Source organism: Xyrauchen texanus, chromosome 39 (genome assembly GCF_025860055.1).
Source record: "Xyrauchen texanus isolate HMW12.3.18 chromosome 39, RBS_HiC_50CHRs, whole genome shotgun sequence".
Lineage (NCBI taxonomy): Eukaryota > Metazoa > Chordata > Actinopteri > Cypriniformes > Catostomidae > Xyrauchen > Xyrauchen texanus.
The window spans coordinates 2,986,309-3,000,098 of record NC_068314.1 but is presented as its reverse complement, the minus strand read 5'-3'; the positions used below and the strand labels follow the sequence as shown (position 1 = coordinate 3,000,098).

Sequence of the window (13,790 nt, the reverse complement as noted above, 5' to 3'; positions counted from 1 at the left end):
TAAACAACATCTTAAAGAACCTGTGTATATACTATCAATCATTTCCCCAGTCTTTAAAGGGACAGTTCACCCAAGAATGAAAATTCATCTTCATTTATTTAACCACATGACAGTTGTGTTTGACTTTCTTTCTTCTCCAGAACACAAAATAAGATTTTTAGAAGAATATTTCAGCTCTGTAGGTTCATACAATGCAAGTGAATGGTGACCAGAACTTTAAAGCTCAAAAAACCACATAAAGGCAGCATAAAAGTAATCCATACGACTCCAGTGGTTAAATCCATGTGTTCTGAAGCGATATGATAGGTGTGGGTGAGAACAGATACAAATTTTGTCCTTTTTTACTCTAAACCTCCACTCTGAAAGTAACGTGGTGGCTGTTAAGTTTTACTTTCACATCTAAAAGTTAAAGGACTTATTGATCTGTTTCTCACCCACACCTATCACATCAATTCGGAAGACATGGATTAAACCACTGGAGTCGTATGGATTACTTTCATGCTGCCTTTATCTGCTTTTTGGAGCTTCAAATTTTTGGTCACCATTCACCTGCATTGAATAAACCTACAGACCTCAAATATTCTTCTAAAATTCTTCATACACATCTGGGATGGCATGAGAGTGAGTAAATGATGAGAGATTTTTTGTTTTTGTGTGATCTGTCCCTTTAATATTCCACATGTTGCCTGGCGTGTGTTTCTAATGTTATTTTTATTCATGAAAAGAATCGTTCAGACTGCCTTTTTTTTATTTAATTTTTTAAAGTATACATTTTCTCTTTGAAATGTAGTAAATTGAAAACTACTTCAAGTTCTTTATTCTTAAGTAGAAATAATAATAACATGGGAACATGGCGGCCAAAAGTTTGGAATAATGTTCAGATTTTTTGGAAGGAAATTGGTACTTTCATTCACCGAGGTGGCATTCAACTGATCACAGAGTATAATCAGGACATTACTGAAGTAAAAAACAGCTCCATCACTATATGAAAAAAGTCATTTTTGATCAAATCTAGACAGCAGCATCACTCCAACACCTTATCCTTGCGTAATCATGATAAATTGATCATTTTATACTAGAAAATCACTTGCCATTATATCAAACACAGCTGAAATATATTTGATTCGTTTTTTTTATTTTCTCCCAAATTTGGAATTCCCAAAGTCCTCGTGGTGTTAAATGAAGCTGAACATTGTCTTTGTGTTTGTTTTTGAGTTGCCACAATATGCAATAGACTGGCATGACTTAAAAGTCTCTAGTTTGAGAAATAGACGCCTCACATGTCCTCCGCTGACAACTTCATTGAATTCTACCCGCTCAACACCAGTTTCATGTACAACAGTAAAGAGAAGAATCAGGGTTGCAGGACTTATGGGAAGAATTGCAAAGAAAAAGCCACTTTTGAAACAGAAAAACAAAAAGAAAAGGTTCGAGTGAGCAAAGAAACACAGACATTGGACAACAGATAATTGGAAAAGAGTGTTACGGATCTTAACCCCATTGGGCTTTTGTGGGATCAGCTAGACTGTAAGGTGCGTGAGAAGAGCCCGACAAGACAGTCACATCTATGGCAAGTGCTACAGGAAGTGTGGGGTGAAAGGTCAAGTGCTCCAGGAAGTGTGGGGTGAAAGGTCACCTGAGTATCTGGACAAACTGACCGCTAGAATAACAAGGATCTGCAAAGCTGTCATTGCTGCACATGGAGGATGTTTTGATGAGAACTCTTTGAAGTAGTTTAAGTTCAATTGTAATAGTAATTTATCATGTTATTAATGTCCTGACTATACATTGTGATCAGTTGAATGCCACTTTGGTGAATAAAAGTAACAATTTCTTTCAAGTAGAGCAAAATCTGTACATTATTCCAATAATCTGTTCAAATGTATATATTTGAAAGATTATTTGGTATATATTTAATATTAAGACTACATTTATTGAAAATAATTATTTTAAATAGGTTATGGTAAAGATTGTTTTCTTGAGAGATCTGGTAACTCTGGTTTATCATCCACCTTTTGCACAGAATACTGTCATTTAAAATGTGTTATTCCATTCTAACCAACGGAACACCGTAAACAGTACGGAAAAAATACAGTTTCTGCTCAGAAAGAACTGAAATTAAAACATTTTGATTTTAGTCCCTGATCTCTTTGTTCACCTGCCCAAGTGACGGTTGTGTACTACCTACTCATCTACTGCTGTGTTTCTTATTATCCACACACACACACACACACACACACTGGTGGGTTTCACAGAGATGGTGGGAGTCACAGAGACATACGCTTTCCCACACTTCTGTACTTACCATGCTAAATCACTTACACAACAGAAGTGTGTCAGTCTCAAAGAACTAAAGTCAAGAGGTCACAGCAGTTCCCAGTACCCGAAACCATCTGCATCAAATTTATGCTCTCTTTTCAAGTTTCACAGTAAAGCTGCACTACTTAACTCTGCTCTATAGCAACATCTGTGGTTGAAACTTATAATTGCAAGCAAGCAAAAAAAACAAACACATTGTGTCAGTGGTGTTTTGGCACTGCTAATCTGGTGATGAATCTCCTTATTTGAGCTTCACTGGACATCGACTGTGTGTGATCATGACTGGAGCCGGAGTCATAACATGCTATTTTCATGTTGATATTATGTTATATGATTAAACATTATAGCAGGTAAACAACTTTGCCAAAGGGATAACAGATCAACACCCATCTTGACTGCAGCGATGATGTCCTGAACTGAGTTGAATAGTGTAGTTAGTTTCTTCAGTCGGAACATGAGACAGCCGGTGCTTCTTTCCTGTGTGTGCAGACATGATGTAATGCCACAAGGATGAACGTCATAAACCAGCAATTTCACGGCAAATCGTACCTGACAGCTCAAAATACAAATACTTTTTATAGGCTAACCGTAGTGAATCGAGGTAAGGTAAGAACATTGTTTTGAACACTGATTGTTTATGTACTCAATAATGGTAATTTGTTAATTTTTAACCAAACAATTCTTACATAGCGCACCTTTAAAAATGTTCTTTTGAGTGATTAAATCCACAAGACGGTGAAAAGCTACAAAAACAGAAATTAAGCTCAATCCTGGTGTAACAATGAGGACTCATGAAAAGTCATAATAATTAGTAAAACATGGTGAAATCATTCCGTAGGGCAAAATAAAAAACAACAAATGTTATTATGATTTTTTTATACATTTAGTCTATAATCCATAACCATAACCTAATGATAAAGTCTGACACCCCTCATATTTATTACGATTTTAGGAAAAATACTTACTGAAAAACAACATCGGGTTTGGAACGAAACGAGGGTATTTCACATATACATCAGTCATTTGCATTGTATAAATAAATGTGGGATTAGTAACCAAATATGTTCAGTGACGTTTCCTTTCTTAGAATAAAATGTTGCATAGGAGGCTCAAATTTGATGTCTGTATTGTATCGATTTTATATTCTGTTTGTTGATTGGTTCGTCTCTATGGAAATAAAAGTCGTCGTTTTTCATATGATTCCACCTTCTGAACAAATTATTACGAGTAGTCCTGAAATGATTTTGATTTATTTTCAGTAATTGCAATTTCTTAAGTCTTGATCAACTTGATGATATAACAGTGTGTTGAACATCTTGTGGGAACTTGAAATATCTCGAGTCCCCACATTCATAACAATGAATATAAGTGACCTTTCTGGCAGATGGCAGTGAAGAGAACGTCCCACCTATTCACAGACCAGAGAAGATCACACTCACACTATTGTTTAAATCTATGAGGCTTCTGATTGGCTGAGATGAGTGAGATGCTCCTCTGTGAGTATAAATGGAGGCTGGAGATGAAGGATCCATGAGACGAGATCTTCACATCTACAGAGACAACAGCTCCTGGAGGAACACTCAAGACCTTCAAGAACTGCAACGCTTGAATCAACATCAGTATCAGTCATGGCAACGTACATGGACATGTCTTTCCAGAGCGACATCAAGCTTCAACAAGTTCAGCATGCAAGGTAGGCCAGAAAACATTACAAACGGCTCCATTTTGGAAATCATTTCCTTTATTTACATTGTCAATATCATCTAAAACAACAGACTGATCCAAGTTGAATACCTGAAGTGAACATCAACTAAAAGAGATTCTGCTCTTGTTTTCAGATGTGTTCTTACCAGCTTGGAAAGGAAGTGTGGAAGCAGTTTGGAGAAACTCAAGTGTGCTCTCGGAGAGTATCTTCAGAACGGCATCTCCACCTCGGATATTTTGGAGAGAGCTGTGTCTTTCATCACCTTGAGAAGAGTTTTACTTTCACATGACGGCTACTCCAAATATTCACGTGACATCCTCCGTCTTTTCCCTGATCACACAGAGGATGCAGATGCATTATGCTCTGAAGAATGAACATCACATGAGGATGATGATGATGATGATGATGTCATAAAAAACAAAAGCTCTTCATGCAAATGACTCTTTTCAAAAGACACGACATCAAGAGGAATTGATAAATCTATAATGTCCCACTGCAAGTTTAACGATTACACTTTTATATTGTAAATAACCGTGACTTGTGCTTATGAAATTATATTTTCCGGTGAAAAGAATAAGATATGATGGGTTTCATGCATTATATGCATTACTACTGGCAGTTCCACTGCACTATATGTTCAAAATGTGTAATTAATGTTGTAATTAATGAATGAGTGAGGTGCACTTGACTTTATGCCACCTGTGTTTTAACTGGCGTAAGATTTCAAAACCAAACTCCATTTAATGGGAGTAAATGTTGCACAATATTGTAATTCAACAATGATCATCTGCCTGTTCTGTATTGATATGGATATATTAAACCATACAAATGGACAATGCAGTCCAAAATGAAGAAAATAAACATGTGATTTTACTGCAATCTTTTTTACCACGTCACAATCTGTCCTTTATTTTTTCTGTATTATAAGTATTTAGCGCTTAGTGACAGGTCAGACTCATATTCACAGTAAAAACAGTCAAAGATTCATCCTAAAGAAACACACAATCTCAAATTAGACAAAGGTCACTTTTCCTGTGGCACGACTGATAATGTGTTGAGTCACAAACAGGACATGATCGCATTCACATTATCAATGACTCGTGCGATTCGAAGGCTCCATTTCCCTCTAAAATTACAATTTGACTCCACTGATGGTTAGGTTTAGGGTTTGGGGCAGAGTTTATTGATGTGATGTTCGACACCTAAGCTTTGAAGCTTGTGTCGAAAAAACATAAAATTTGATATTGAAGCACTGTATCAGATTAATTTTAGAAAAACCATGTGATCTGTGACGTTTGAAGCTTCATTAGACTGAAAATCAATTGACTGCTTCAGTATCTGGTTCAAAAGAAGTGCAAATCTCAGTATAATTTGAACCCAATACTGTCACATGAGCACATATCACTCCCCCGTTTTTACTGCCCCGCCCACAAGCATATTTATTTTCCAATCTACAGGTTAATAATCAGTTATTAATTTAGAAACACATTGTATTGCTTTAAAACATTGCCAGTCTCAGTGGCTTACTGGTTGTGCTTCATTTTTTTTTGCCACCAGTTAACATATATTGAACCGTATAAAGAAGTCTCGAACAATGAACCTATTTTCAATATATTTGTTTTTAAAGCATTGCTGCTTTAGACAGTGTAATTTTCCCATCATCAGTAGAGTTTATAAAATATGTGTTCCTCTTCAGTGCATCACAGGTACAACTAAAATCAAAACTCGCTTTTGCCGCCACCCTGTGGACATTTCAACTGTAATTGGAGCTCACTAGATTTCTAGAGTTTTGCAGAAACAGTTTATTTGCAAAACGATGATGTGTATTGACCATTCGTGCATGTGTTATGAGCAGTGCTGGGGTAATGCATTATAATTAATATTTAACGCATGTTATGTAATCAGATTACTTTTCGAGTAATCGAGTATTGCAATATTTTTTATTTGATGTTTTATTTGACTCCATATATCGGAGTTACTTTTTAAATAAGTAACACATTGCTTTTGAACGGCTCTCCTTTCCCCATATTGTGAGAAATCAGGAGTAAAGTGTGCAAATTCATTCAGCTGCTCCATCATGACGAGGCGGCTTGTAATGTGCATTACATAGTGGATTGAAATGTGCAACAATTCGTATTTTCTTAAGACAAATTTTTAGAAATGCGCTTAAAAATGTGAAACATTTCGATGGAAACCCAGCTAATGAGATCAGTCTGGGGTGTGTTTCCCATACAATGATGTAACTCACTGCTGAACCACCATAGTACGATGCATCGTTTGAGAAACTAACTAGCTAGTAACGACTGTTTCCTGAAACCCTAGTAACTATGTCGCACATCCATCGTTCGAATCACGTTGGTTCAACAATGTAGGGATTTTCTCCTGGTTGATGAGGAAGCCAATTTGCATAACCCTTTGTGTAGCTTCAACTGTACTACAGTTTAAGTGTTTGATCAAGCTGCTCTTTAGGGCCATCACTGTTTCTTCCCATCTTGAAATTTACTTGTATGTTATGCCAGGTTGTATAAACCTATGACCATTTATGTAGAAGTAGGAGGTAAATATCCTCTGTGAGGAAGCCCCTCTATGGTACAGGAGGTAAAATTGTGAGTTTTCTTTTGTTTGTCTGGATTGTGTTAATTTTTCTTTTTATGGTGAAATTTCATGATTTTGTTTTTGTATGATTATTTACATGAATTGTGTTGGGGTTGAACAATTTAGAACATATCTCCCTTTTGACCCTGAACTAGCTCAGGGAGATTAACAGCAGTATCTCTTGGTGGATCATTGGACTGTCGAATTGTATGTTTTATTATTATGTCTAATAAAATTTTTACAATTTTTGTACTCTGGCTTTAAGTCCATTCATTTGAGCTGCCTGTGTGGGGAAAACTTCAGATTTGGGCTCTCCTACCAATAAGGAGTGGTGTAGTCGTCAACGTTTGATGTGTTATGTTTGTGGTAAAGGAGAAAAAAATAAACATAGCCACATAAATGTAATTTGTATATAAACAGGGTTGGAGAGTAACGGAATACATGTAATTGATGAATAGAATTACAATATGACAAATGTGATAAATTAAACTGTGCCCTATAACCTTCACAAATCATTGATGAATCACTCATGTTTAGCTAGATAATTTAGAATGATTATTAGCAATGTGTTTCTATCCCTCAGGTACATCAGTAGCAGGTGTACTAATGACTCTCCTAATAGAAACAATATTTATACGTGTTTCAAATGGTCAACAATGGCGGCTTACAAAGAATCTTAGCTTGATCACAGAATGTGACGCAGAACACAGGCAGTGTAAATAAATGCCTACAAATGGACAACATTCACCCCGCTTGACTCTCTATCTGATGACAACATCATAAGAATATTCCAGCTACCAAGGACCAAGATCCTTAAGAGCAGCACTACCGCTCCCTATAAGCAGACTATGCAGTCTGCGTAGGGAACCAACTCCCTAGGGGGTTACCATCTTACCCTAGGATGGCACCAGAAAGTCTAACGGCTGCCTTTACAGGCATGTTATATGTTATTCAAGGACCCGAAAGCAGTTGCTGAACACAGATGAATGCTTTACGCTCATATCACGCGTGTAATTCCCTAAATTGGTCTGTGTTTTCACCCCTGCAAACATTAATTGAAAGACTACTGCAAACAAGAAGTACACATTTGTTTTCTATAATATAAGACCAGATATATAACACAGACATCCCATACAGAAACAGATATATGGCCATGTACATATTTCTACAATTATTGTTCATTTATTTGAGCAAATTGGCTATATAAAATTACACTGTGATTTCTGTAATTATATTTTACATATATGAAAGTGAATTAATTAATTTTACACTTACATAGTGCTTTTCTGAGACTACACTCAAAGCACTGCATATATGTTGAATATATACAGAACAGATGACGTTTTATATCAATGAAAATCACTAACATACATATTATGTTTTATACAGGACTATAATGCCATAGGTGAAATTTCTCTCTGGAAAATATACATAAATATCTTAAGTAAAATACGTGATATTTGCACACCACATCTTTATGCCGTTCAAAGCTCTCAGAGCGGATGGTGAAGTCTTTGAAAGCAAATGGGCAATGGGTGATAAGTCTGAACAGAACACGCCCCATCTGCGGCGAAATCAATGACGTCGACACCACAAACTAACAAGGCAGTATGTCTAACCACAGGTAAAGAGCTGGAGTTCCAACTACACAACTTTGTGATGCTGTATATGAATGTTCGTTGGAACTACACTTTTGGGGAACACCAAATCGTTGAACTATGTTGATAATGACGAATCTTGCGACCATAGTTGGCTAATGATGTTTTGGGAAACAAAACCCTGACTGAGAATAGAAATGTTGTCTACAGTCGTAATTAAATGAATCTTGAGAAATATACTGAATATTTCTAAACTATTGAATCTTTGATTTAATATATTCTCCTCAAGTGTCAATCTTCATACAAATACCAGTACCCACAATGAGGCAGAAACACAAACAACATTAATAATGACAGAAGATGTGAAAGATGTTCATTTGATTGTTTGATTTCGCAGCAGAAATACATTCACTGAACTGCTTTCATCTTTTAAACTTTAATCACCTTCACAGAAGAAATCAAATGATCACATGATCAATTAAAATCACACATCAACATGACACGTTCACAAAGTGTCTCATGGAAAAATAAACCTTCACAGAAGTCTTAATGATGACAAATGAAAAGAGAATAGGAAACAATTAACACTTACAAACCCCTTAAAACAAGGTGTATTTCATTCATGTCTGTTATAGAGCAAAGAAAGAAAATATGAAACGCAAAGTCTCTATTGGCTGATAATATCAGTGGTGGTAAAATTTGAGCCCAATTTGAGCCACTTGAAATAAACAGCACAGAGTTTATAATGAGTCAGATTCTTGCCATGACATGAATATCCGAAATGAAAACATCTCATATCACATTTGATGTGCAAATTGCCTCTGAATCAGCTTTTAGAATAAAACTTCAGTATGTTAGAAACAATGGAAAATCAAGCTTCTTATAAAAGGTAATGTTGTCTAATATAGACATCAGTATATTTTCCCATCTGGAATTCTTTACATGGAGACTTCATAGAAGACTGAATCATCAGAGTACTTTACAGTACAAATATCTTTTCCATAGAGGAACTAGAACAAGAAACAGAATTGTTTTGTCTATGATCAGTTCATGTAGGGCTCTAACAAGGCCTCCAGACGGCGCTCTTGTTGACATTCATCTCTTTACTGAAGGTGTTCTGGTCTGAGGAGTTCAGCTGAGGCAGGACACTTTTCCTCCTGTTCTGCTCACATGATGTCTGCAGGTTCTGCAAGTGTCTTCTCTGTGTCTTCATCTCCAGGATATCTGGATATTCCAGCTGGGAATCAGGCTGCTGCTTGAGGAACTCTGGAGCCAGAAGACACTTGAGCTGCTCAATGCTGCTGTTGATACGTTCTCTGCGCATCTTCTCCACTGTCGGCTTTCTCATCTGAAAACAACAACAAAACACGTTGAGTGAACTTGCCTTCAGAAAGATGAGACATGAAAGCTGCTGCAGTAATGTTGCTGTAATGTGAATGTACCTTGTTGTTGAGAGGGAGATGCTCCTTTGAGATGATTGTAGGTGTCATGTCTGTATCTCTGTGCTGTACATCTCTCTGTGCCGAGTGAGTCTGATTTGTACTGGCTGCAGCTCCTCTATTTATACTCCCAAATCTCCATATGAATGTGTGAGGATTGAGCTTGTTGGAGTTTCTCACAGTTTGTAGCCAATGGAAGATCTCCATCAGACAATGAGGAATGTGGGGCCGCCACATGCTCAATGATCCTCTATCAGGGGCACAAAGCCAGTGTCTCGGGAGCAGATGATGGAGGGAGTCACTGTGTGAATCTGGGAAAGTGCTGACGCTGTAGAGAGAACAGACCTGCGGCCTGATGTTCACATCAATGTCACTCAACCAGCACATGCTAGTCAACTGTACACACGTGTGGAACGACCATTCATTTGAGACTTACATCATTCAGTAGACTGACAGACAGACAGACAGACAGAGAGATGGATAGATGAATGGATGGATGGATGGATGGATGGATGGATGGATAGATAGATAGATAGATAGATAGATAGATAGATAGATAGATAGATAGATAGATGGAAGGATGGATAGATGGATGGATGGATAGATGGATGGATGGATGGATAGATAGATGGATAGATAAATGGATGGATGGATAGATGGATGGATGGATAGATAGATGGATAGCTAGATAGATAGATAGATAGATAGATAGATAGATAGACAGACAGACAGACAGACAGACGGACGGACGGACGGACGGACGGACGGACGGATGGATGATGGATAGATAGATGGATAGCTAGATAGATGGATCGATAGATAGATGGATGGATGGATAGATAGATGGATGGATAGATAGATAGATAGATAGATAGACAGATAGATAGATAGATAGATAGATAGATAGATAGATAGATAGATAGATAGATAGATAGATAGATGGATGGATGGATGGATGGATGGATGGATGGATGGATGGATGGATGGATGGATGGATGGATGGATGGATGGATGGATAGATAGATAGATAGATAGATAGATAGATAGATAGATAGATAGATAGATAGATAGATAGATAGATAGATAGATGGATGGATGGATGGATGGATGGATGGATGGATGGATGGATGGATGGGTACTGTAATTCAGAGGTCTTTGTCTCTATTATCTCAGACTCCAGATGTGTGTTGTGTGTGTTTATTTCAGTGTCGAGATCTCAGATGAGTTTCCCACACTGAGTCTCTGTGTTCACATCAATGGAGCACAAAAGACATCCAGAGTCCTGAATGGGGCATTAGTGACGGATGAAGACTCTGTCCTCTACCTGACGTCACCAACCATCTGGAGGGAAACATCTGACTTGGAGGAACATGTCCTGACTTGATGCAAAACACAACACTTTATAATACAGTGCTTATGATTTCATTACAATTGTGACTGATTAAACATGTTTGGGAATTTATTCTCTTAAGTACCTGATGCAGAAGATTTGTTTCTGTGTAATATAGATTTAAAAGTACCTGATGAATGGTGACAAATACATTCAAATAAAGTGTAATAGTGCAATAGTTCATTTGAGGAGACATCCATATCAATGTTTACCTATCAACATCAGGTATATCTTCATTTCCATAAGTGTGTGTTTGTCAAATATTGAGGTTGTGTTGGGGGTTTAGGATGCTAATGACACTAGAACTGTGACTCTGTTCTCTGGAGTTTTCCCACACTCTGACCAGTCACACATATACACAACAATACAAGTGTGGCAATTCACATGATAATTGCCTGAATAAATTTTGTTTTAGTTTTTCTATACAAATGCTTCCCATAACATCTCCACTTCTCTGCAATACATTTTTGTCCAACAAAATTTTAAACATACTTCAATTTAAAGGAAATTATAAATACTGAGTACATTATCATGCACCCTTAAATCAGGGACTTCGGTTTGATAAAAAAAAAAAAAGGTTTTCATTTTTAGAAAAAAATAAATAAAATGAATTACAACAGCCCAGCCTTATCAAAGAGTTTCTCCTGTGAGTAAACACACAGCATGTATGATTTAGTCCTGTGAGAACCGACACACTTCTATAGTGTGAGTGATTTAATGTGATGCATGCAGAAGTGTGTGAAAGTGTGTGTCTCTGTGACTCCAGCAGCTGTGTGTGTTCGGGCCCCTGATAGAGGATCATTGAGCATGTGGCGGCCCCACATTCCTCGTTGTCTGATGGAGATCTTCCATTGGCTACAAACTGTGAGAAACTCCAACAAGCTCAATCCTCACACATTCATATGGAGATTTGGGAGTATAAATAGAGGAGCTGCAGCCAGTACAAATCAGACTCACTCGGCACAGAGAGATGTACAGCACAGAGATACAGACATGACACCTACAATCATCTCAAAGGAGCATCTCCCTCTCAACAACAAGGTACATTCACATTACAGCAACATTACTGCAGCAGCTTTCATGTCTCATCTTTCTGAAGGCAAGTTCACTCAACGTGTTTTGTTGTTGTTTTCAGATGAGAAAGCCGACAGTGGAGAAGATGCGCAGAGAACGTATCAACAGCAGCATTGAGCAGCTCAAGTGTCTTCTGGCTCCAGAGTTCCTCAAGCAGCAGCCTGATTCCCAGCTGGAATATCCAGATATCCTGGAGATGAAGACACAGAGAAGACACTTGCAGAACCTGCAGACATCATGTGAGCAGAACAGGAGGAAAAGTGTCCTGCCTCAGCTGAACTCCTCAGACCAGAACACCTTCAGTAAAGAGATGAATGTCAACAAGAGCGCCGTCTGGAGGCCTTGTTAGAGCCCTACATGAACTGATCATAGACAAAACAATTCTGTTTCTTGTTCTAGTTCCTCTATGGAAAAGATATTTGTACTGTAAAGTACTCTGATGATTCAGTCTTCTATGAAGTCTCCATGTAAAGAATTCCAGATGGGAAAATATACTGATGTCTATATTAGACAACATTACCTTTTATAAGAAGCTTGATTTTCCATTGTTTCTAACATACTGAAGTTTTATTCTAAAAGCTGATTCAGAGGCAATTTGCACATCAAATGTGATATGAGATGTTTTCATTTCGGATATTCATGTCATGGCAAGAATCTGACTCATTATAAACTCTGTGCTGTTTATTTCAAGTGGCTCAAATTGGGCTCAAATTTTACCACCACTGATATTATCAGCCAATAGAGACTTTACGTTTCATATTTTCTTTCTTTGCTCTATAACAGACATGAATGAAATACACCTTGTTTTAAGGGGTTTGTAAGTGTTAATTGTTTCCTATTCTCTTTTCATTTGTCATCATTAAGACTTCTGTGAAGGTTTATTTTTCCATGAGACACTTTGTGAACGTGTCATGTTGATGTGTGATTTTAATTGATCATGTGATCATTTGATTTCTTCTGTGAAGGTGATTAAAGTTTAAAAGATGAAAGCAGTTCAGTGAATGTATTTCTGCTGCGAAATAAAACAATCAAATGAACATCTTTCACATCTTCTGTCATTATTAATGTTGTTTGTGTTTCTGCCTCATTGTGGGTACTGGTATTTGTATGAAGATTGACACTTGAGGAGAATATATTAAATCAAAGATTCAATAGTTTAGAAATATTCAGTATATTTCTCAAGATTCATTTAATTACGACTGTAGACAACATTTCTATTCTCAGTCAGGGTTTTGTTTCCCAAAACATCATTAGCCAACTATGGTCGCAAGATTCGTCATTATCAACATAGTTCAACGATTTGGTGTTCCCCAAAAGTGTAGTTCCAACGAACATTCATATACAGCATCACAAAGTTGTGTAGTTGGAACTCCAGCTCTTTACCTGTGGTTAGACATACTGCCTTGTTAGTTTGTGGTGTCGACGTCATTGATTTCGCCAGCAGATGGGGCGTGTTCTGTTCAGACTTATCACCCATTGCCCATTTGCTTTCAAAGACTTCACCATCCGCTCTGAGAGCTTTGAACGGCATAAAGATGTGGTGTGCAAATATCACGTATTTTACTTAAGATATTTATGTATATTTTCCAGAGAGAAATTTCACCTATGGCATTATAGTCCTGTATAAAACATAATATGTATGTTAGTGATTTTCATTGATATAAAACGTC

At 37.2% G+C, this 13,790-nt stretch overlaps 2 protein-coding genes across 2 annotated transcripts; one reads left to right on the top strand and one right to left on the bottom strand.

Moving 5' to 3' along the window:
* Nucleotides 1–8,640: 8,640 nt before the first annotated feature.
* LOC127632824 (transcription factor HES-5-like) lies at nt 8,641–9,727 on the bottom strand. The gene is made up of 2 exons (XM_052111612.1): nt 9,660–9,727; nt 8,641–9,565 (listed from the first exon to the last, which is right to left on the bottom strand). The coding sequence occupies exons 1-2, from the start codon at nt 9,705–9,707 to the stop codon at nt 9,278–9,280; spliced, it is 336 nt and encodes a 111-aa protein (XP_051967572.1). The 5' UTR covers nt 9,708–9,727; the 3' UTR covers nt 8,641–9,277.
* A 2,290-nt stretch (nt 9,728–12,017) lies between these two features.
* Nucleotides 12,018–12,846, top strand: LOC127632823 (transcription factor HES-5-like). The gene is made up of 2 exons (XM_052111611.1): nt 12,018–12,087; nt 12,182–12,846. Exons 1-2 carry the CDS (start codon nt 12,040–12,042, stop codon nt 12,467–12,469), a joined length of 336 nt encoding a protein of 111 aa, XP_051967571.1. The 5' UTR covers nt 12,018–12,039; the 3' UTR covers nt 12,470–12,846.
* The last annotated feature ends 944 nt before the right edge of the window (nt 12,847–13,790 follow it).

Coding starts and splice junctions, on each gene's coding strand:
- LOC127632824 (XM_052111612.1), bottom strand. CDS start 9,707: ATGACACCTACAATCATCTCAAAGGAGCATCTCCCTCTCAACAACAAG. Junction 9,566..9,659: donor ATCTCCCTCTCAACAACAAG/GTACATTCACAT, acceptor TGTTGTTTTCAG/ATGAGAAAGCCGACAGTGGA.
- LOC127632823 (XM_052111611.1), top strand. CDS start 12,040: ATGACACCTACAATCATCTCAAAGGAGCATCTCCCTCTCAACAACAAG. Junction 12,088..12,181: donor ATCTCCCTCTCAACAACAAG/GTACATTCACAT, acceptor TGTTGTTTTCAG/ATGAGAAAGCCGACAGTGGA.